The sequence below is a fragment of the Anopheles bellator genome, chromosome 2 (genome assembly GCF_943735745.2).
Source record: "Anopheles bellator chromosome 2, idAnoBellAS_SP24_06.2, whole genome shotgun sequence".
Classification (NCBI taxonomy): domain Eukaryota; kingdom Metazoa; phylum Arthropoda; class Insecta; order Diptera; family Culicidae; genus Anopheles; species Anopheles bellator.
In genome coordinates this window covers 34,862,049-34,886,702 of record NC_071286.1, presented here as the reverse complement: position 1 = coordinate 34,886,702, position 24,654 = coordinate 34,862,049, and the positions used below count along the sequence as shown (strand labels likewise).

At 48.4% G+C, this 24,654-nt stretch overlaps 1 protein-coding gene across 1 annotated transcript; it reads left to right on the top strand.

Moving 5' to 3' along the window:
• Positions 1-844: 844 nt before the first annotated feature.
• LOC131207444 (myosin-I heavy chain) lies at positions 845-23,813 on the top strand. Its single transcript, XM_058200057.1, has 14 exons — positions 845-878; positions 1,357-1,472; positions 3,618-3,680; positions 12,392-13,477; positions 13,550-14,721; positions 15,501-16,040; positions 16,107-17,385; positions 17,469-17,698; positions 18,655-18,832; positions 18,897-19,845; positions 20,066-20,572; positions 20,701-21,002; positions 21,089-21,532; positions 21,666-23,813. Exons 1-14 carry the CDS (start codon positions 845-847, stop codon positions 21,951-21,953), a joined length of 7,188 nt encoding a protein of 2,395 aa, XP_058056040.1. The 3' UTR covers positions 21,954-23,813.
• Positions 23,814-24,654: the final 841 nt, after the last annotated feature.

The following is a 24,654-nucleotide window of genomic DNA, read 5'->3' as shown; positions in this document are numbered from 1 at the left end:
GAATGGCTTCACCACGTTCATCCATCAAAACAACTTTTGCCCCCTCCAAACCTGGAATTCATCTTCAATCATGTGGCTTTTTTTTAAAGACTGGCAGCGCTGCCGGCTCGACGTTTCATAAGAGCTTTAAATACTGTCCACGTTCTATCCGCCAACAAAAATTAAAATCAATCAGTCAAGTCTAGACGACAGGTGTCCCAGCGACCAGCCAACAGCAGCCCAGCAGATTGGTCCTTTCATGTGATGCAGCCCCCGGGCCCGGCAGCATATTGGTCTGGTGGCGGTTTTTTGCAACAACCCACAAACTTTGAGCGCTCAGAGCGCCACTTTTGTTTTGACGACAAGCCGGCAGGCCGTCTGCTTAGATCGCAGCCCCACGCCAGTCCTTGGCCACCCATTCAGCTGCTGCTAGAGGCAAATGACTGTTCGCATAGTAACGGCTGTGGCTGAACGTCATTCATGACTCCTGGGCAGCACCAACTCGCGGTAGACGGAGTTATTTATAACGCACACCGAAAAGCAATCTTGCGAAAGAGCCTCACGAAGTGAAGAACGTGAATAGGACGCGGACTCTAGAACAGTGCATATCGGCACCGCGACGCCCCAAAGATGCTCTGCACAGAGCGCCGGCCGGGAACTGGTTTTTTGGAGTAGTGGCAGCACCACATTGGCAGAGGAGCGACTGTAAGCCGATCGGGCGGGCCGTGGACAATAAAAATAAACCACCGAGAAGAGGGACGATGGCCAGCGACTGCTGCCGCCGCCACCGCCGCCGCTGCATCCAGTTGTGTGGACTCGCTGCGCTCGAGCAATAGCGAATCCTCTGCCGACTTGAGGACGTGAAATGGATCGCGTGAAGAATCCGGCGGACCTATGCGGTAGCAGGGACTTTGGCTAGGGAAAACCCGCGCGCAGCGTCTTTATGGCCACACGATGTCGGTGAAATAGCGGGAATCCCGGCCGGCACCACCACGTTATGCGCCGGCTTCTGGGAACGGATCTTTTGTTTCGCAATCATGTTTGCAAACATATATATGTATGAAACAGACTACAGTTCCCGTGCGACAACCTCTTGGAAAGTGATTCTAGAATTTCTCTTTAATTGGAGTGCCGCAGCGGGACTCATTACTGCTGCCCGCTCTCGGTACACCTAGCTCAAGGGGACCGTAGACACTAAAAATAGCCCGTAGAAACCATCCCATCAGTGGAATGGAAACCCCGAGCAACACCTTTCGCTGATTAAAAGGACACCTAGAATCAACATTCTGCCACAGAGCGCGAAGGATGGCTTAGTGCCTGCCTAGAATGTCCCAGTTTTTTTTTCTAATGCTGTTTCTTCAATTACTCTCTTTTCAGGCCGCATCGGATCCACCCCGGACAAGGGTGTCCCCGATATGACCTGCATCTCGGACATCGATGAAAACGGCATCAACCGCAATCTGAAAGTGCGCTACGAGCGCGACCAGATATACGTATCCTTTGCCAGAACTTGTCTCACTTTCAGCGCTTTAATCCCACAGCCGTCAATCACTTTACTTCGGATGCGTCCGTTCCGGGATCCTTCTTGATGAATGTTTTCAGCCCTTTCAGGCCCACACCATAGGGTCCAGGGAGCCCCTGCGAGCGTGGTGAAATAATTCATCAATTTTTATACGCCACCGCCGAGGAACTCTGGCGCGAGTAATCGGAGACGGTCGGCACCGTAAAACCGTAAGCGTAGCTCATAATCCGACCATATCGGTTCGGATCTTTTCCACTTTAGAGCTGCACCCTAGCCCGGAGCGCTGGCGGCGAGATAGTTACCACCGTGGTGTAATAAATATAAAACACGCATTTTACGCATCTTTGGCCGTTCGCCGGGAGTTTCTTCGCTTGTTTTTAGGAGCTACCAGTAGCATCGCCCAGTGATGCATGCTGCTGCTGCAGTGGATTGTGTGGCCACGGAGAAGTGAATGCGCCTTCTGCCGGCGGCATGATTCTACCGACGGCCATTAAGCTCGCACCGAATTCCTTCGGTTTTTTAATCGGTTTTGCCGGCTCCTGAGTCAGTCTGAGAAAGCTTGATCTCGGGGAATCTTTTCCGCGACTGCAGCATTGGTGCGGTGACTCACTGTTGGGGAATCTCTTTTCATGCCACCACCCGGGGGCTTTCCCTAGGCTGCAAAGGGGTAACGGGAAGGCAAAGTTCAGAAAATCGTTTTATTGAACCGCTTATGTGGGTCGTTGGTCCGGCCCGAGACCCACGGCTTCGCTGTCGCTATCAGTCTTTATTGCGATGATTCCAGCATCACGACGATCACCACTGCGGTGATCACACCTTGCCGTATTGGGGGGCGGTATGATGAATCATCGTTTGCATGATTCAGCAGTTCGCTCGCTCGGTCACTTCCCCCTTCGCACAACAAGGATCTTTGAACAACACTGAATACGCGGAACGACCGGATCAGACGAACCGGAATACCGTTAACACAGAATTTCCTGGAATTTACGCACCAATCTCGAGGTGATAAGAGCCCCGTCGATGGTCGCTTGCGTCGCGTGAGTCACCTCGCGCGGTTCCGCTAAAACATCGAAACATCGCGCCTCATCATCGGCCGTCTTACACCACGCGGACCCCTTAGAGCATCAAGCGGCACGTGCTCAGCATAAACGACCGAAGGGTTGATTGAAAAGCGGGCACGCCAAACAATAACTAACGGTCGTGCCTGCTGCTAATACGTCGAATCAAGCACCGCCAACGACACTTCAACTGCGAAAGGGTTCCGGGGCCACTGGCCAGGCCCACGCGACTCTAATTTACACCCAAAATAGAGAGGGCGTGCGTTGTGACCGTTGTGCTGGTCTGTGGGCCTTTAATTGGGGCACTGCTTGCCCACATAAACCGCCTATCCGGAGGTCCAACTACTCCGTGGAGTGTGGGTGAGTTGATGGGTGGGTTCCAGATGACAAATGTGAAGGATCGTTTGGCCGGGGGCACAAATAAAACGGGACGAGCATTTAAATGTACATCAAACCAACAATTGTAATCAATTCCTTTTAGGGACCAATTCCCACCAGCACGCAATCCACATTGAAGAGAGTGTTTTTCTGGCGCCGGAACGATGCGCTTTTAATGTTTGCTTGTGTTCACTAGAAACGTTGTTTTCTGTTTATCAAAAGATATGTTTACCCCCAGGGGCAAGGCTATAAATAAGCTTGTTCACTTTGTCACTGTAGCCCGCGTTTTACACGTGTCCCATGCGGACCGCATTTCTTGCGGGAGCTTTGTTTGATGCCCGAGAAACAACAAAGTCACCCAAAAACAATGTGTCCATCTTTTTTAACTCTGGAGCAATGTGATGTAATGCTCATCAGCCTCCCGCCCCAGTGACAAATTAGTTTTCCTTGCGTTGGACATTCCTACGACGAAGCACATGTAAGAGATGTCCGGATTGTGCGTCGCTGAGGAAAGAATTCCCCGGACTGACAAATTAAGGGCACAGACCTCTGAGGATGTTTGTTCTGTGTAGCATTGTTTTGTTTCCACAGCCTCCGGAAGCATCTGGGATAATTCCGGGATTAAAATAGTTGTATCGTTGGAATCGGAACGATCCTTAACCAAAAGATTGTTCACACAGACCTACACCGGATCGATCCTGATTGCCGTCAACCCGTACAAAGAGATCGAATGCTACACTCAGGTAAGTGCTGTACTGCGCTCTTTTGAGATTTAGCGTTTCCACAATAATCCCCATCCGTTAGAGTTGCCCACGAAGACTGCATCGCGCACGTCGGGGGATACCGTCCCGGTGAACGGTGGAGCCTGTGCCATTACAGCCAAGTGATTTATATTTCAGTGGCCATAAATTTGTTTCCCGTGTGTGAGCAGAGCATAGCCTTTTTCACGCCAGCTTAAGGCTTCTCTGCCGAACGTGTCACCGAAAAACGGCCATTCGGTATCGTTGCAACAGGCCCCAGATTCCAGGGGAATTAGATGCAGAGCAGCGCCGTACTGCGCGCGTATTATGCAACATATTTCCTGTCCCGTCTCTCTCTCTCTGTCTCTCTTGAGACGTTGTGGAAAAAAGAAGTGAAAATGCGGCACGGCGTTTCTGCTGGGGCCGCGCGCGTTTCATCGAGTGCAACGATCATTGATAAACGATGATTGTTATGAGCCGTCCCGGCGACGTTCCCGGGGATGCTGTGGCGCGCGTATTTTATGCTCTACCGCCAGACTTGAGTGGAGTAGCGGTGGCCGATAGTGGGGAAGCGTCTGAATTTAGAACCCGCCGGCAGAGCTCTGTGTGCAGCATCGGACACGAAGCGGACGCCGCCGCTGGTCTGCTAAAACGCGCGCGCGCGCGCAACATTTACGATGCTGTTGGGGAAAACTTTGTATGACATTGGCGAGTGATGCTTCGTTTGGCCCGCTTTCCGTTCACATCAGGGGTCTTTGAACCATGGGATGACCCCAGGTCGCAATCTCTGGCTTAGGAAGATGGCTTGGGGCTTCGGTGTTTCGTCCGGTTGCCCGATAATACACGACTCAACCGCGGACAGTTGTCCGAATAACTTCTAGGGAATGATCGTGAAAAACAACTGCATTAAGTTACTCGCAAGTTACATCAACGTTAGTAAATTAGATACTTTTTAGAAGTGGTTGGGATAATTTAAACATGTTTAATACTCATGCTGAGAGTAATATTATTGTTCGAATGTGATAGTCTGTCTTGAGAGAACATCTTATGCAACACCAATTTCTTTTCAATTTTGTCCAGAAATAGAATTAAGTGATTAAACGAAACATCACTTCTGAATTGAGAGGTTTCAACTCTGCTGTAGTGCCAGTGAGGGAGAAACAGATCAGATCGATCGTACTGGTCTGTGGAAATTCCGTCGGAGGTTTTCCGTGTGGTTGTCGGATTTGATTGGACATACTCGTACCTTTCCATTTGAATACTGTTGATATACCCATACGAACCCACCGAAGGATATTTCCAATTTCTTGGACCATGAACGATATCAATCTTTGATTTGGAGTAGCATTTTGAGGAACAATGTTTCTTGTTATTATTATTCAACACACTATCAAACCAATTCAAAGAGTGCTCAAGCAACTCGGAGGAAAATGTCGTTCAACTCGACGTTGTCGTCGGCCATTATTTGTGTTAGGCACATAAGGTGAATGAATCAATTTGTGAACACTCCATTGTGGGTCAAATAATGTCTGTAATTAAGCAAAATTAAATAACCGCTCATTGATCAATGTTGATTGATTCTCATTGTCGCAATAAATTCCTTCCTCAAATTAGTGTCATTCGAAAGAGAAAAACTCAAATTAGCGAACTCGAGCAAAAAATACGACACGCCAGTGAGTTGCCATTGCTCAGTCCGAGTCCCGGAGCCAAGTAGACAATGTCTACTTGTCTAGTGTTTGGGAAATAGTCAGAGCTACTTATGGCAAATTAATTTCTAGTCTCGCTCGCGGGCTCGCGCTTCGACGACTTCACTTTTCGGTGTGACGACATCGGTTACAAAAACGCCAAGGAACCAATAAAAGCCGCACCAACCGCTCATTGTTTTAAAGCCAATATAATTGGCCACTACGCCGCGTGCCGCTTCACCGACCGCCTCGGGGACGGCCCCTCGACACTTCGGTGGCAGAGTACGTTCATCATTCAATTTTTACGACTCCTCGGCCATCCGCCGAGTGCCGATTAATGTGCTGGACGGCCAGCCGGGCGAGATGTGTTCATCGCCGTCGTTCCGGAAAAGTGTCGGAAAACCGCAGCTGCAGCAGCAGCCCGTATCTTCTTGGGCCTCTCTGGGGCAGCATCTTCTGGGGTCTAACTTTGAGGTTGTTCTAAAACGGTCCCTCACGGTGGGAATGGGTTGTGTAGAGGCCGCGCTGGCCGCGCTGGCCGCGCTGGCGGTGAGTGAGTGAGATTAAGATAGCCACGGATGCCGTTGCTGCCACGGATCGGCGGAAAAAACTCCATTAGTCCGTACTCCTACATAAACATGCCGATGGTCGGCCCTGTCGCTACCGGGAGGGGGGCCATTTATGGACCCTAGATTTTCGCTTTTACCGGCGTGTAGAGTGTCTGTGCGAGAGAGAAGAAACCAACGGTTTTCCACCTCGGAATGGGAAGATTAATCAGTATGCTTTTCATCTTGTGCTCCGCTTTTCTTCGCCCTCCGCCCCCGGGAGGGGACGGCCCTGTCACTGGGCGCCCACGGGCTGATCATCTTTCGCACCCATGGATACCGCACCCTCCCGATTCCGGACGAGGTCGACCCCCAAACTCCTCGCTGGCGCTGACCGCGCCGGTATACGAAGAAACTAAAACCTTTCTGTGTTTCTGTTTCTTCGAGTGAGTCTTCGGACGGAGATGTTGATGAGAAGAGGGTGTGCGACGAGAGAGTTGGCCGGAAGAGCGCCGCTCCGACGAAGAGGTGGCTTACACGCGGAGAGCATCTGCTTTTGGTGACCCACATTCGATGCGGTTGCGATGCGCCCAAAAGCGATGCTCCCTCTTCCGCTGGGTGGCCAGAGGTTGGTGGGGTGGGGCCAGGAAAGTGGCACCATGCCGTGGGCCAAAGGTGTGCCACCGGCGGCGGCGGCGGCGGCAACACCAGTCGTGAACTATTTGGTGCATGAAGAGAAGGCCACGTTTTGGGCTTGATGTTGATGGTGGGCCAACCGGACGACGACGACGGCGTCAAACGAAAGCATCAAACTCCTATTCCAAGCGTCCCATTGCCCGCGTCGCTGCTCGACAGGAACTCGGGCATGATGCTCCCCACACATACACAAACAAAATGCTGGACCATCAAACCCATAATTACATAAATAAATTTCTTTCCAATCGAATCGATCTTCGCTACACTCCGCAGCGCACGCTCCACCGGCCAGATTTTGGGGCTCACCACCAGCCCGATGGCCACAAATTCCAACCGATTGATCGATCGAGTGACGAACCGTTCCAGATCTCGTTCTCTCTCTCTCTCTCTTTCTCTTATCCTTCTCCCATTTTCGCGGTCATTCGAAATCAACCGGCAACAACTGCTGTTTCTGCGATCTGGACCCCGGGGCCGCGGATTAGCCGGCGATGATAACAACCCGTTATCATGCGGTGCTTCAACTCTGCTCCATTACTACTCCTCCGGCGTGTGTTGCCACTAATTAATTGGCCGGCCGGCTGTGTAGAGCACGGATTTCCACCGGTCGCAGATTTTGGCAAAAAAAAAACACGTGCCATGCTCGTTATGCTGTCTGTCTGTCTGTGTAGGTGCCAGATGAGTGAAACTTTTCGCGCAATCTCTCCTTTTTAACCTGCCGGACAAAAGGGGAAAACTCCGCCATCCATCATCACCATCATCTCGTGTTTGATCCTCACTCCTGGTCCCATCTGCCGTTTGTTCGGCGGCGGGGCCTATTCGCTCCCAAGACGCCCCAGGTTCCAAGTGGAACACGAGAGGTTCCGGGGTAGTAAAACTTTCCTTTTCGTTGTGGGTTGGGTGTGCTTTCTTCTAAATTGGTGGCAGGAGCACGCCTGGATTTAGGATCGGCTTTCGCTGCACAATCGCTGCACCCGGGAAGCCGGGAACCGGAAACCTAGTTTTACGAATCTAACGGTTTCTAATAATCTTAATCACCAACTAGTTCTTATTAACTTTCAACGAAGAGTACAAATTGACTGTCATGCGTCGTTTGCATAATGGTGTGAGTCAAATAAGACTTGATATGTGGAGAGACAATTCTCATATTTTTGTGATCCGTTCGCGATCATTTCGACACAAAATTGTCCCTTATCGTTCTGGGATCACCGCAGCATCATGTGACCTCTGGCTATTCGCTAAACTCAAAAGGCCGCTGTGCGAACACACAATCCATAGTTGATATGGGAGTCGAAACAAAGAATGTGTTGAAGGCTATTCTTATAAAAACTTACAAAAACAAATGTAAACATGGATCTATTCCCAAAAGTAGGCTTTAAGTATTAGCAAGTATTAAGATATAAAAATTTTAGCGAAACATGGTTGATGAATTTCTGACCGATGTGATGTTTCATCAGCTGCACAGTTTGAAAATACATTCACGACTTGTATGTAATTTTTGGGGCTTTTTTGGGCATGTAGTTTAAATTTCAACACGACAACCGTTGTTGCCTTTGTGGCAAATGCCTGTTGATTTAGCGCTGTCAGCCAGCCAGCGGTTGCACACGCATAAAACTACCATCATTATGTGGTGCTAATTACAGGCTACCCAAGTCGAGTTTTCCCACGGAAAATTAATCGTGCTTACCTGTCGATTGCCCAATCGTCTGACAGAATGCAGCCAACCAGCCTCCCGTCACCAGCGAATAAAGCAACCACGAACCCAGGGGGTTCTCTGTGAGACTGGCGCAAATCTGTAAGCCTACTCTCTAATTGCTACCTGTGACAGAATGGTTTGCTGTAAAGTAAACAGTGGACCACGGGTTGGCCGCTGGTCGGAGCAGAATTTCCCACGATCTCGTCCACCATCAGCACTCGGCGTTCTCGGGAGAGCAATTTTGCATGATTGACAAACGTTGAACGCTCGGTTTTCATCCATCGCCGGACGGACACAGATCGGGCCCTAATGTAGCAGCAGCAGAGCCCCCTCCACATGGGGATGTTGTTGGTCACTGGCCGAGTTGCATAAATAATGGTCGCCACTTCGGTTAATCGCTGCTTTACCTTTTTCGCGTTTTGCGTTCACGCTCGATGATCTTATCTTAATGATCCTAGTGATCCTAATCTAGATGCTTATATTAAAAATGAAATTTAAAAAAATCTATCATTTCGAGCCATCAAAGCATGGTTAGCCGATTATTTATGTATCCGCTCCAATCAGACATTAATACGATTAATACAAATTGCCAATCATACGATAAAAGTACCACATACGATCTGTGCGATCAACAGTTGGTAGTTCCATCAAATGTCACGAAACGAAACGATTGTTTATAAGGGCCACCAAGTGGCGCAATGTCCACTAGTGGACGGTGGGGGCCGCATATCGCATCCGCTAATTACCACTCGCCGCGTAACGACTTAATTGGCAAAATCACATACATACAATAAATGTTTTTATAACCAACAGAGGGATTATCGCTGGGCCAGCCAAGCAGCAATAATTGTGGCAAGAGGCGTGTGTCAAGAAAAAACCAACACATCTTCGCCGTTTGGCTGGTGATTCTACGGTTGCCACCGATTTTGGTCAGCCGATCTACCCTCGATTGAACAGGGGTGTATAAGCATAAAAAAGGAATTGGTGCTTCCGGTGCGTTGTGCTTTTGTGACCACCGCCTTACGCGGCCATCAGCCTTTTTTTATACGTACATAGCACCACATGCAACCGATCGAGTTCGATTGCGCCACCCTGTGCCCGTATAGGCCTGCCGTAGAGGAAGTAGCATAAGAATTCATATTCACCACACGTGTGGTCTTTCAAGTGTCCCCGGGTAACTGCCAGCTATTCCAACGATATTGGGCCGAGCTCCTCTAGAGCGACCGGAAAGAAGGTTTTTGATGGGCTAGAATCGCAACCGGCTGACATCACTTCACCCGCACGATAACTAAATAATACTAATAATACTGGCAAGGAACAGCCTTGCGCAAACAAATTACAACTGGCTTGTAAAGGTTACGTTTTCCTTACGGGGCGGATCCGTAGGTCGACTGTGTTTCCCAACACTGAAAACTAATAAAAAGTGTCTCGTCGCGGCGTCGTACAGATTTCGTTGGCCGGAAATTTCTTTATTTCTGACCGAGCATCCCCGTCTGGACAGAAAACGGCACAACGGGGTTTCGATTTATCGTCGGATGCGCACAGCTTTTCGATTGATTGTTTGATTGGTTGATGATTGGTTGATGATTGGTTGTGCCAAAAAATGCAGTTTTTTGGGACGGGTTGTAAATGCTGCCTGCATGGCTCTTTTAGCAGTGCCATTACACCCCTAATACCGCTGTAACAGGAAATAAAGGAAAAAACCTCCTTTTATTCCGTCATTCGGTCATTTACGGCAGACAAGGTAAATATTTTTTTACTAACGCTTGCGGTAGTAGTCGGTTGGGCGAGAATTAAAGAAGCCAAACTAGCCCTTTGAGTTCACCATCTATTGGCTCGTCCATAATCTCGCTAACCACAAGCTGTCTGTGCGTCCGACATGAAGAAGAAACATCCCTTTCCAGGTGAATGTTACACGAGATTTGCACACGGTATCCATGTTTCTCAACACGCGGCGGCGATACCTCTGGGCGAGTCGATCGGACGGCCAGACTAACACTTTCTTTCGTAGATCTATGGTATGTGCCAAATAAAATACAATTATCACGAAAGATAGTCGTTTAGAAACGATAATATCTTCGTTCCGGATTCGCCTACGAATTATCTGGCCATGTTAGCCGCACACGTTGGGTGAAAACCGCGGACCGTGATTAGTGTTGGGTACAAGGCAGCTGGCAAAACACATCTTGTCCCACGAGGATTGGCCAACGGGAGGAGTGACTTTCGCTGGATCTGGGCGTCTTCGATCGTTAAAGGTGCTTGAATCGCTCAGGGTACAGCCATTCCAGCACACTACACCTCCGGTAATCGCAAGTAAATTCCCACAGTTCTTTAAGAACACCAAAATCATGGCACAATAGGCCCGGTGCAAGGGAATAAGAATATCATTCTCCAAAAGGGACAGTTTCTGGAAACTTTATCACAGCCTATGTCTACACCGCTCGACATGCCTTTGCCGTGGTTGGTGCCAGAGGTCGATAGCTGGTGGTGGTGGTGACCCCAGGCTTCCCATGCTAATTGTGGGAATTTCAGGTCCAACGAAGCGCATCACACTTTTTGACCAACCGGTGGGTAAACCTTTCCGTTTGGCCGGCCAGCCGCGGCCACCGCCGTCGCCCGTGTTAACCTTGGCTTGTCGGCAGGCCGGCTTCGCAGCCGAGCGATTTTTATGATCGTTATCTAGACGCTACGGAAAAGGAAAATTAAAGAAAAACTTTAGTGCCAATGAGTGCGCGGCGGCCGGGTTGGCGTTCGACGTTGACTTGAACCACCATGTGCGCCTGTAGCTCAACGATGTGTCTGCTGTTACTGGCGTCTTTTCCTTCCGGCCAGGCGATATCATTTCGAAATTTAAATTTAAAATTGCACCACCGTTAGCGGTGCTTAGCCGTACCACCAGCGCAGCAGGGCCCTTTTTGGGTAACAATGGCATGGAAAATATGTTCGGTTCTCTGTTGTTTGCACAGTTGAAAAACAAATGATAGGTTCGAGGCCTTTTTTTATAGCCCTTTGAATCTTTTCTCATCGTGAGAATGAGAAAAGATTTACTTTGGTTCTGGTTTACGACTCTCTGAGCGACTGAATTCATTAACAAATGTGCATGATTCCTTTTCAATTATCGAATTGTAGAGAATCCCTTCATCCGCATTACAATCAGTACCAGTTTCAGTTTCGGTAACTGAATTCAGCATCCGTATTGGTTTTGTATGATTATTATTCCAATAGGTTATCCTTATGTATAAAATTCCTTAATAAATCTCTCATAGTATCTAATCACTGTTATTGGCAAAAAATCTCGGCAATCGATTTTCACCATCTTTTTCTGGAAGTTAATTTTCCATTACAAATGATTTGTTTACACTTCCCTGGTTCCTTATCCCTGCTTTGTGAACTCGTGATTCATATACATATCGATCGTTTTTTCTATCCAACCTTTTCCATGTAACAGAAAGCGATATTTCCTGCAATGCAATCTATACTTTTTCAAACTTATTACTTAAACATAATCGACACATAGGGAAGTTTACAAACTAGTCTTGAACGGGAAGTGAGGAATAAAACAGATTTGAGTTTAGATTAGTGTACAGACATTCTTCATAATTAGAAGTAATTTGAAGTAAGTGATCTAACGACTCATTTGAGGTCAAAGGAGCAGTGCGATATGCCATATCATTCCGTACCGAAGCCGGAGCACTTCAGATTGTTAATATCCTTTCTAGCTTTGCTTTGAGCTAGGTGCCACTTCCTGTGGAGGGCCCGAATGGGGCTCTCGTCTCGTTCCTTTTCACTCCCGCCTGTTGCGGAAGACTGTGGGAGGTTTTCATTTGACAAAAAGTAGGTCAGCACCCGCCGCGCGACACTTGACCCACTGCGTTGCTGCCGCGGCGAATATGCAGTGCAATAACGGTCCTTATTATACCACTTTCCTGCTACTGAAAGACACTAATGGCAAAGTGTTGACATGAAATGAGGCAAAGGTGAAAGTCATACAATGTCGTCGAGTTTTTATAGTGATGTGCAGCAGCATTAGCAATTGCTTCGTAATGCTTCGCAATATGACTAACCTGGCGTATTTTCTCGTTCGCTTTACCGTAGGAATATGTCGCCAAATACCACGGGCAAAAGCTGGGACTCCTGGAGCCGCACGTCTTCGCTATGGCCGAAGCAGCCTATCGCAACATTCGCGACAACAACACCAACCAATCATGTGTCATATCCGGCGAGTCGGGGGCCGGGAAAACGGAAACAACCAAATTCATCTTGCAGTACCTGTGCTCGGTGACGTGCGACGTGTCGACCTGGGTTCAGCAGCAGATCCTAGAGGCCAACACTATCCTGGAGGCGTTCGGCAATGCGAAAACCATTCGCAACGACAACAGCTCTAGATTTGGGAAGTTCATGCAAGTGTGTTTCGATTCCAAGTGGTGCATCAAAGGGTGCATCATCCAGGACTATCTGCTGGAGCAGTCACGCATCACCTTCCAGAGCCCTGGCGAGCGCAACTATCATGTCCTGTATCAGCTGGTGGCGGAGGGGCGCACCAACAATGAGCTGGCCACCGTGCTACATCTGCGCGATGCTTCCTTCTATCGGTACCTGAATTCGGGCGGCACGGAAGCCGGCGAACAGTCGGCCATGGAGGTAGCGGCCGAATCGAAGCGTTTTGAGGCCCTCCGATTGGCGTTCAACGTGCTGCAAATATCACAGCCGCTGATAGACGGCATCTTTCGCGTGCTAAGTGCCATAATTTGGTTGGGAAACCTCAACTTTGCCGACGTCGACGGAGAGCGGTGCGAGCTGGCGCCCGAAGATGGCGAAATTGTGACGATCGTGGCCCAGCTGCTCGGCCTTCAGGAGGCGGATCTGGTGCAAGTGCTGCTGAAGCGGCAGATCAATGTGCGCGGCAACATTACGGAGATCCCGCTGAAGCTGCAGGAAGCGGGAGAAAACCGGCACGCCATGGCCAAGGCTCTCTATTCGCGGACCTTCGCCTGGTTGATCAGTCACATCAACACCTGCATCAACCCGGGGCAGGATGCGTCCCGCTTTCTCGGGGTGCTGGATATTTTCGGCTTCGAAAACTTCAATACCAACTCGTTTGAGCAGCTATGCATCAACTACACGAACGAAAAGCTACACAAGTTCTTCAACCATTACGTGTTTGCGCTGGAACAGGAAATTGTAAGTTTGCCCAGACATTGATCGTGCTTTTCTTTATCTTTGCTTCTCTGACGCCGCCTTTCTCGTTCACAGTACCGTCAAGAGGAAATCAAGTTTTCCCACATTCAATTTACCGACAACACACAGTGCTTGGAGTTAATCGAGAAACCGCCCCGCTGTATTCTCAAACTGCTCACGGAACAGTGCCATATGCCCAAAGGATCCGACACAGCATATCTGACCAACCTGCACAGTGAGTTCGAGCCTCACTCGAGCTACGTGAAAGGGCAAGATCGACGTCACTGGGAGTCGGAGTTTGGTATTCGCCATTATGCCGGTTGCGTTAGCTACACCGTGAAGGGGTTCGTCGACAAGAACCGCGATGTGCAGCAGGACGTGCTGTTTGATCACATGAGCCGCAGTGCCAACACGTTCGTGCAGGAAATTGCATCCTTTCAGGATCTGCTCTCCATTCAACACGTACAGTCAGCCGCTTCCTCCGCCACCAGCACGGTTTCGCGCGGAACGTCAAAGGGAAAGCTGACCGTTAGCGATACCTTCCGGCAGCAGCTACAGGCCCTCGTAGACGTGCTGCAAAGTACCAACCCGTGGTACGTGCGCTGCATTAAGCCGAACTGTGACAAGCTGCCGAACGACTACGATGATCAGCTGGTTCTCGATCAACTACGCTATCTCGGCATGCTAGACATCATCCGTATCCGGCGCGAAGGTTTTCCGGTCCACCTGACGTTCGACGACTTTGTGCAGAAATATCAATGCCTCACGAAACGGTTCCGCAACATGTCCAGTCCGGATCAGGCCCTGGCAGTGATACGTGAGCTGAACGTACCGACGACCGAGTGGCAGATGGGGCGTTCGAAGGTTTTTCTACGCAGTGTCGTTCACGAACCGCTGGAGGACGCCCGAAAGCAGGTGATCAACTCGAAGGCCCTCGTCATACAGCGGAACTGGAAACGGTACAGCCAGCAGCAGCAGTACCGACGATATCGCTCGGCAGCGCTGAAAATACAACATGCCTACAAGGGCTGGAAGCTACGCATCGAGTTCCTCAAGAAGCGTCGCGCTGCCATCGTCATCCAGAGCCACCTGAGAGGAGTATTCGCACGGGAAGTGGCCACCGCACTGCGCGAAATGCGTCGCGTTGATGAGGAGATGCGTAAACGTGAGCGATTGGAAGCGGAACGGAAGGAACGAGAAGCGGCCCAAGCGGAAGCCGACCGAAAGGCGCTGGAGGAAAGCGAAAGGTCTGTTCTTGGCTGGGAGGTCTCCCATGCGTACATATCTGTAGTTGGATGTGTTTTTTACGAAGAGTAGACTTTGTTTTTGGTAATGGGGATCGAATTCGGCAGCCTCAAGCGGAAGACAGTATTCAATTACCGTTTAACGTGATTGGGAATTTGTTGTCATGTTTGTTTCTGTTTTGTAGCCGCGTCCAAGAGTATTCAGGATTGTAGACTTTTTAACCTTCTTCTCAATAATCCATTTACTACTATTCCCCATTTTTTGCATTCGACTATTCTTCCAGCTTTGCAAACCTAACTTTGGTGCTACTTTTAATTTCACTATCGATTGTAACGACCGCCGTGGTGGATTAATCCAAACCACCTACGAAAGCATGTAGTTCTTGGTTTTGCATTTACATCCGGTGCCTTTACGTAGCAATCTTGATCATTTCCTGCCTGAATGACCTTTAACCATAAACCGAGAACCAACCACAGCCTGTTTTGATTTTCATACCGTATAAGCATGCCTTTGTGTAGTACTGGAGATGGTCACAGAATCGGGTGAGTCGGCTTGCTGCAGCGCTCCGTTGTGTCCGTGCATTATCTATGTGTCTGTGAACGCGTACCTCCATGTCCTTCGTGTTGAACGCTTGCTAGAAACCTATTGATAGATCGCACGTTGTAGCTTAGAAATGGTTTAGATCAACTTTATAACAACTAAACTGAACCACAACCGAACCGAACAGTATTTCACGAACAGCACAACTAATGCCACAAAACTGTATCATCCCACCCTGCAGGGTCGCTAAGGAAGAAATACTCGCTTTGTCGCAAATGGCCGAGCAGATAAACTCGAAACTGCACTCACAACAGCATGTTAACAATAATAACAGCCGCCTTTCGCAAGCAGCCTGCAAACAGCAAAACGGCGGTGCCGGGAACGCCACTACCGGCAGTGACAAGGGTGGCCAGTTGATAGGCAGTATCGGCGCCAATGGCGCGAAAGCGGGCAGCCTGCAAAGCAACGATTCAGTTGATCTGGACAATTTGTTTGCCTTTCTCAGCGAGGTACAGCCTAACGCGAACTCGAATGCCATCATTGACGAAATCGGTGAAAAGATGGACACGCTGGTAGAAGATCTGGACGTCGAGCTGGAGTCGGTTATACAGCAAGAAATCGAAGGTTTGACATGCGAAAGAAACAACAATGTAGCGGCCACTACCGCTACCTCGAAAGCGCAGCTGGTGAACGGTAGCATCCCGGCCCACAGTACCACCGGCAACACTAATAACAATAACAACTATACCAACAAACCAACGACACCCAAACCTATGGGAGGGTAAGCATCAGCACGTTACCTGTGAATGAAGTAGCTTTTATGCCAAATTTTCTTTCCTTCGTACAGTACTCCATCGTTGCCGGAACCGACAATGCCGCCGCCACCGCCACCGGTCGAGAACAATAACCACACGCGACCAACTCCGCCGCAGCACCACCATCCGGCAACGCTTCATCACATTCGACGCCATGAAGAGCCTATCTACGAAGCAGTCATCCATCTCAAAGAGCTTCCACCGCCGCCACTGGAAGCCAATGAAAAAGTGCCACCGATTCCGCAACATCAAACTCCCCAACAACCACCACTGATGGGAGCGGCGCTGCCACCACAGAGTCATCCAATTCTTCCGCCACCTCCTCCGGTGCATGCACATCAACCGGCGCCACCACCCCATGCACACCAACCGCAAGCGCATGCACATCACGGTCAAGCGGAGGCTCCACAACCACCGCCACACGCTCACGCTGTTCCGAACCACGCATATGTTCACCTGGAGAACGGTACAGCAGGACATAAGCTACGTCCCAAGAGCCCGGCGGTAATCCGGTCCGCCAGTCCCATCCAGCGCGTTGGTTCCGGTGGTCCGATGAGCCCGTCGTCGCCCAAGCAAAGCCGCCCGAGCTCGCGCGCTTCCTCGACCGGCGCTGGTCATCCGTACGCGGAACGTGAACAGCGGCGCAAGTATCGGGTGGAAAAGAAGCTGCAAGAGATGCAACAGCTCGATATAAGCGAGCGCGAAAAGGAGTTACTGCGCGACGATGTGTACTACGACATCCTCGAGTTCGCCGAAAGCTACTACAACACGCACGAGCGATCACCGGAGGGCACCATCATGGCGACCCTTACCCGGAAGGGCCGAAAATCGGTCGATATGGTGCCGAAGTACGAGATGATCACGTACTACCGTGGCACCACAATCCCGTCGTCGCACATACACATGTACGATCCGGAGAATGTGACTATCGCGTGCAACGTGTTCCGCGATCTGTGCAAATACATTCGCGGCGAGCTGAACAACGAACGGGAATTGCAGGTCATTCAGTTTATCATCGGGCAAGGCATCGAACGGGAGGAGTTGCGGGACGAAATCTTCGTGCAATGCATGCGGCAGGCCACGAACAATCCGAGCGTGGACTGGACCGACCGGGTGTGGTTGTTGCTCTGCCTTACAATCGTCGCATTTCAGCCGAGCAAACTGTTGTTCCGGTATTTCGTTAGTTTCCTGAAGAAAAATCTGGAATCTCTCGAAGGGAAGCTGCGCCAGTACGTGCAATGGTGTTTAGATAATTGTAAAAACACAAAAGTCCGATGCCGTCAGTATCCGCCGTCGAGTGTGGAGGTTGCGGTAAGTACGGATCAATCCTCACTGTGTGCTGTGTCCATTTATTCTGATCCGCTCCTGTTGTTGGCTATTTCCCGGTTTTGCAGGCAATGCGGCGGCTTGGAACGATCGTTTGTCGATTTTTCTTCCTCGATGGTCGTACGAAGGCCATTGATGTACACCCAACGGACACGGCCAGCGATGCGGTCGCGAAGCTAGCGGAAAAGCTTGGGTTGTGCAATATTGAAGGATGGGCCATTTACCAATCTCGCCCGGATGGTGAAGAGCACGTAAAGTCGCACGATTATTTGTATGACATTATTGCAGCCTGGGAAACGTAAGTACAGCTCTTTTCGAACATTCGTTTGTTGAGCGTGTATTGTGTGACTTTGTGCGATTGGTGGGGTAGTTTCCTGGACGGTTTAAGTTACCGTGTTACGGCTGGCATACTTTCTAACTGACCTAGAGACTTGGACCTATTAAGACCTCACTCAGGCTGTCGGAAGTGAATTGTACATGGTTTCTGTTAATAATGTGTTCTGCAGCTCTCTTTGTAACAAACACTTATATTTTGCTGCATCGATAATTGAAATTGACTAACTTCGTCGCGTTCATCGACAAATCTTTGGCCAAAGTATTGTAGTCTTCATACGTTGTCGGTTTAACACGCGATTTTGGTACCGTGCCGTTGTAAATATATATAAACGATTTCATCAACAAGCATTGAAGATATGGCTGCCTAATATTCGCAGAAGGACCTCATTGATAATCTCATTCATCATCACGGTGCTATGCGTGTTGGTTGATTGCTGTGCTGTGTGCAGTTCGCTTGGTAATTTGTGTCTTTTGGAACACACTTGTGTGTTGTACATACTAAACGCTACCGTTCTCGTTACGCGTATCAATAATGTGCCTCGTTTTGGGCCACTTTTTCTTTTCGCCTCTTCCGTCGCAATCGAACGTTCCAGTGGACGAGACCGGGACTGTCGCCTGACGAATATAGTGAAAAAAGTGAACCGCCGGGCGTACCGAATTGTGTTGTACCTCAAGCTGCCCGAGGAACTGCTGAGCACAAAGTTGCCCAAGTATTATACCACCTGACGAAGACCACCGCGCACACTGACGCTGGAAAACTGACCTACGGCTTTTGTCGTACGCGACTGTCTTTTTACGCTGACCTGTAACGCAAAATTGCGACTAACCAGAGGACATCCTGTCGCTGGATGATGTTTTGATGTGTTTTCTCCTCTCTTTTGCTTTCCATTGTCGACGACGGCTCTTGCATTTTCGTAGAAAGCAAACAAAGATTCATGCTTCCAGCTCGACGTTGCGCAAAAACGCCACCACCCTGGGCTCGGGAGAGAACCGTTTTGTGTTCAAGAAGCGTCTGTTTAAGAGCACACGCGAACTATCGCAGGATCCGGTGGAGGTTAACATGTTGTACGCTCAAGCCGTATATAGTGTGGTAAAGGTAAGTGACACGTTTTGCCCCGCTCGATATCGATATCTCGCTCACTGTCCCTCCTTCGATGCAGTGTGATGATTTCCCCGTATCAGAGAAAGTGGCGTTACAACTGGCCGGCTTGCAGGCCCAGGTCGCTCTCGGCGATCCCTCTAACCAACCGAAGCCGGAGTATTACTCCGACGTGCCGAGCTATCTACCGGAGCGCATTTCGAAAACCCGCGAAGAACAGTTCTGGGTGCCGATACTGGCCCAAGCTCATCGACAGTACGGTTCAGGACGGACGGAGCTGACGGCGAAGGTACTCTACCTATCGTGCGTCATGCAGTACCCCTTGTACGGTACAACGATGTTCGCCGTGTCCTACCGTGGCTATTGGAGCTATGGTAACAGTTTAATACTCGGCGTGAACTGCGAGGGTATCATACTCATCAAGCCGGACGACAAGTTCGTCCTGTATGAGTTCCGTTACGCAGAGGTAGAGTCGATCATGCTCGATCCAAGCGACAGCTTCATCACGCTCAGTCTCAACCGACACGGCGGTACCACTACCGACCAGCAGCGGTGCTTCGTGTTTGAGACTTTACAGAAGAACGAAATCGGTTCACTAATCGTGTCGTACTACCCGGCACTCTCGAATTGGATCACCGAGAATGAGGTGCCTCCCAAGAAGAGCAAAGGCATCACAAACGAGGATCGGGTGCGGTTGCACCACAACCTGGTTGTGTGTCGTCGCCATCTGGTGGATGCTGAACTCCTGCGCAAACCGCAGGACCCGAGCGGAGGCTTCCTGCGCAACACCCTGCGCCGCCTGTCTAAGCATCGTTTGGAGAAGCTGCGTGCCGAGCACGGCAGCTCTGTGCACGATCACGGTGAAACGTACAAGGGTTTTCCACACGCCTACTGGGCCTTTAGTCGTCAAGCGTTACCCCAGAGTCTCAGCAAGCTGCCGGACCAGGAGGAGCAAGCCATGCTGCAGGTATTCAATTCGATCCTGACATACGCAGGCCTCGGACAAAACGGTAAGTTGTAGTAGAAGAAACCCTAATAATGCCTGGGCTAAAATGGGCGATGTTTGATCGCCGATTCTCGCCCTGTTTTATGCTTATATGTAATCATACGAAAGTAATGTGATGTAACAGTAGTTATTAATGTGTATCAATCAATGAATCCATTGCGTTATTTCATCAACGTTTCCTTTTTTTAAATCGTCTTGTCCCTGTGTACATTCGTACAAATCAGGAGAGACAGTTCAGCGTGCAGAAGACGAACACATTACGCTCATACAATCGATCATGGATCGGTGCATGCGCAAGGAATCGCTGCTCAATGAACTGTATCTACAACTGATCAAGCAAACGACCGACCATCCCGATCCCAACTCACGCGTTAACCTGCGCCATTGGGCTCTGCTTTCGCTAGCATGTAGCGTCATTTTACCACCGCAGAAAGTGGTCCGCAAGTATCTGCTTGGCCATCTGAAACGTTGCGCTAGTGATTTCATCACCGAGGAGGGCAAGTATGCACGCTTTGCGGAGAAATGTTTCTTCAAAACGCAGGGTACCCGGCGACGCCAGTGGCCACCAAGCCGGGAGGAGATCATCTGCACCATCAATCGCCGTCCGATCTACGCGCGGTTCCATTTCATGGACGGCCAGTACCACTCGGTGGAGTTCCACCCAAGCTCGACCTCTCGAGAGGTGATGGAAATCGTGAAGAAGAAGATTGGTCTTCAGGAAAATGCATTGGGTAAGTGACGGCGGCCGACTGGTCGATTGGTTCGTTGGGGGAGTGCAGTGCGTGTGAACTAATGCTTGTCTAACGTGTGCTTTCTGATGGTGCTTTTGGGGACGGTTTGGATGTGTGCCACAACACAGGGTATGCCATATACGAAGTGCTGGGAGCCTCCGAGCGCAGCTTGCTGCCGGACGAAAAGGTTGCTGACGTTATGTCGAAGTGGGAAAAGTATCGCACTGCTGCCGCACAGGCCGTGCAACAGAATCAGAGCTCCAACTTACCACCCGCCTGTCGCCGGCAGCATCATCTGTTTCTCTTCAAGAAACATCTGTTCTGCGATCAGTACATGAACCTAGACGACCCCGTCGAGAAGGAATTGCTCTATCACCAGGTGCTACACGGTTTGCGTACCGAACGTTTTCCAATCACCGAAATGGAGGCTGTGAGTAGTGCTTTCAACCTGGTTCCGGGTTGTTCCTTTGAATGGCCTCTGATCTGCAAATAACGAAAACTGTTCCTATCTTGCAGATTATGTTAACTGCTCTACAAGGACAACTTGAACTGGGCGATAGCTCCGATGTGGTGCAAGACTACCGACCGATAGCAGCGCACTGTTTACCACCCCGTTTCGTGCCCAACATCCCGCGCGACAGTGTTGCGATGCATCATCAAAGCCTGCGCGGCACAACGCCGGCTGAAGCGAAAAAATCTTTCCTGAACCTCATCCAAAGCTGGCCGCTGCACAAAGCCACCATTTTTGATGTGATGCAATCGTTCACCTCTAACTGGCCGCGAATGCTATGGCTAGCGGTTGACCAGAAAGGACTGCATCTGCTCGAGCATCGTTCCCGTAACACACTCTGCACATACGATTACCAATCAATACTGTCGTTTTCTCCCAACATGAACTGTCTTATGATTATCACTGGCTCTGATAAGAAACAATCAAAGGTCATACTCACCACTGCCCAGGTAAATGAGACTGTTGAAATTATCGTGCGCTCATATTTCGAACAGCATTTTTCTACTCTACTCAAAAGGCTCCTAGTAGTGATTCCGAACTGAAGGATCTCACGGAATTTCATTTTATCTAACTCCAATATAGGCGTTCCAAATTGCCAACCTTATCCGAGAATACATGGAAGTGCTGAGAAGGCAGCAGTCGCACTCGGATGATGCCCAGAAGGAAAATCAACCGGCTGGAGCCTGTCAATCGGCAGCGACAAGACAGGAGCAACCTCCACAGGTTCCGCCACACAATCAACCGCTTCCGCCACCTCATCAACAGATTCCCTTGGCGCAACAGCCTGGTGCCAATAAAGGTGGTCAACGTCCACCATCGATGCTTCTACGGCAGTCGAGCGCTGCTCTCGTAGCGCCTCAACCAAGCTAGAATCAAACTCCAAAAAAGTAAAGACCCCCCCTGATTATGTTGTTCCAGATGGCTCAACCAAATATCAAAACAACTGTAATTTAAATCAAAACTAACCGGAGCCAAAATTTTGGCGGGAAGAAACACTTTAGACATCAAATCCATGTGTGTGGCGTCGGCAGCACACACGGTGCTAAAATAAGGTATTGTGTAGAAATGGTACTAATGAGGCGTTTTTGAGCAAGAGGAACGTTTAAGCCCGCTCCTTTCCCACAGACTCTTTTAACCATTTTCACGCCAAAAACCACGATTGATCTCAAAATGATAAGCATCAGAAACAGGCAATACTAGAACAACTATCCGCCTAAGCTAGCCTGAGTTGGCTGCCGATTGGTTTCGCTTAGTCTACATCATTACATAGCACTACCGTCTAACAAGTGAAAAGAAAAGACGAAGATTCATGGCCTCGAATAGAATGGAGCACCCAGCCTCTACCAATCATCCTACCAACAATATCTTACCAACAATTAAAGTAGAACAATTGAGAATGAACCAAAAAAAAAACATACAAAACAGGATCGTTGCTTATTGTTATTACAAAGAAGTTATCTATTAGCAGCCTATTGATTTCAAGGTTGGTAGACAAATTTATGCGCATGCGTGCATTGTTCGACCTACCCTCATTGATAAAGCATTCTCCAATCGTTCATGAGATGGTTTATGAAAATATTGATTTTAGAGAGTATGGACAATGGTGTAGAACCAATGCACAGTTGCTTAATAGTTTTGGACACTGCCCTCTGCCAAGCCTAAGTCTCCAGTTGGTATGTTGACAACTGTAGCGCTTTCGATTGGACTTATACTATACATCTTTTCTAACTATCATTCATAAGTTTTGTGATTTAGAATTATACCTCTTCCTTCTTTTTCACTACTTTTTGATGGGTATCAGTTTGCGACATAATGCCGATCACTCGGTACGATGCGAAACCGTACCAGCAAAAACAAAGGGACTCAGGCCATTATTTACAATTATGTTCTTTTTGTGTAACTTTACTCTATCGAACGCTTTTTTACTTATTTACAGGTGTGTCCATTCAATCAAGCTAGGTACATTATTGTAATTTTAGAATATGGCCAAATGAATAACTAGTTATTTCCGTAAAGAGGAGATCTACAACAAAATAGTTGCTCTGCTTTGAAGTTGTGCGATGTTCTCGAAATTTATTTTAATATTCAACCCAATTGCAGGTCATGCAATGCGTACCTTTTTTACAACAATTTAACAGTTTTAAGCTTTCTACTTTAGCCTTTTTACTTTTAGTCTGATCATAACAAAGTTCGGAATTCTTTCTATACAATAGGTGGTTGGTTTCGACTCGAAGTGTTTTCAAAACTATCGTAAACGTGGGGAATTTAGTGAAACACAGCAAAACGGAGCATGAAGAATGCAGATAGCATGTGCAAAAGTAGCTAAGAAAAATTGTACAAAACAGTGAGAACGACGGAGTGAACAAGCACCTACGTATTAAACTACAAAATACGGGGTGCAAACGTCGGAGTAAATGTTATGAAATAATGCTAAAACGCCAGTATGAAATACACAGCACTATCAACTAACTAACGCCTATCTTTCAAATACGACGAAAACATGCTAGGCAGTGGACAAATTCGGCCACACCATAGTGAAACAATATACCATACGCAGACAAACAATAATACCTTTGATGCAAAAAACCTTGCATATTTCTTTTTTTTTGTATTTATAACAACCGACGAAATATTATAATTTAAGTATTGTAATTTTGAAATTAACTTAAAAACATTCGTCGTGCACTAAAAACAAATTCTCCACGGAGTAGCTTAAAACGGACACTGACAGAAACCTTAAAAGGCAACATCCGGAAAAGGTTAAGAAAATCAGATTCAAAGATTCTACTAGTCACACATGTACGACTGATTGTATCGTTTTTTACTCTTCGGACTTTATCATACAAATGCGAAACCTGAAAAAATACGATAGGATCTAAAGAATAGCAGATTGTTTAGAATGTTGATTATAAAAAGAGTGAAAATAGAATGAGATTTGAAAAGTAAGAATTATGTAGTGGCGTGGAAAAACGTAAGAAAACAATGGAACAAAAAGAAAGTGATGTATTGAGCGAATGGAGCGAAAGGAGTGTTCAGATTCAAGGCACATTGGCATTGTGTTTCTTAAATTATGTTGTTTGCCGGATGCGATAGGTAATTTCCCCGCTTATTTATTCTTTCTGTTTCCCTATGCAAAAACAATAAATTGTACCGCTGAAAAAGGTTCTTAGCCTTCCAGCGTATGTCGGTAGCACTCTGATACAGATATTTGGAACGAAAAATCCGATATTTGAGCAGAAATACATTGAGGCAAAAAATGCTAAGCAGATGATCCATAGAAACTATGATTATTGTAAAGCGGAACTGACCACAGTTTATGAGCAGCCCTGATGTTACTCTATGGCTATGAAGATGATTTTGTCGGGCATAGCTAACGCAAAAAACTGATACTTCTACGTTATAATACAATACAAAACTTCATACTCAGCAAATGAGATTACATGTCATGGGAAATGATATTTAACAATAAAGTTGATTGAAAACGAGTTGGTTAATTTTGTGGAGTTAAACATGTCTGTGGATGGAGATAGTGAACATTCTGAGATCGAATTTTCCCATCTTTGTTCGCAAT

Bases quoted from the DNA above. Each gene is read 5' to 3' on its own strand.
- LOC131207444 (XM_058200057.1), top strand. From the start codon at position 845: ATGGATCGCGTGAAGAATCCGGCGGACCTATGCG. The intron at 3,681-12,391 runs GTAAGTGCTGTA...GCTTTACCGTAG, and splicing joins AGATCGAATGCTACACTCAG to GAATATGTCGCCAAATACCA. The intron at 16,041-16,106 runs GTAAGCATCAGC...TCCTTCGTACAG, and splicing joins ACACCCAAACCTATGGGAGG to TACTCCATCGTTGCCGGAAC.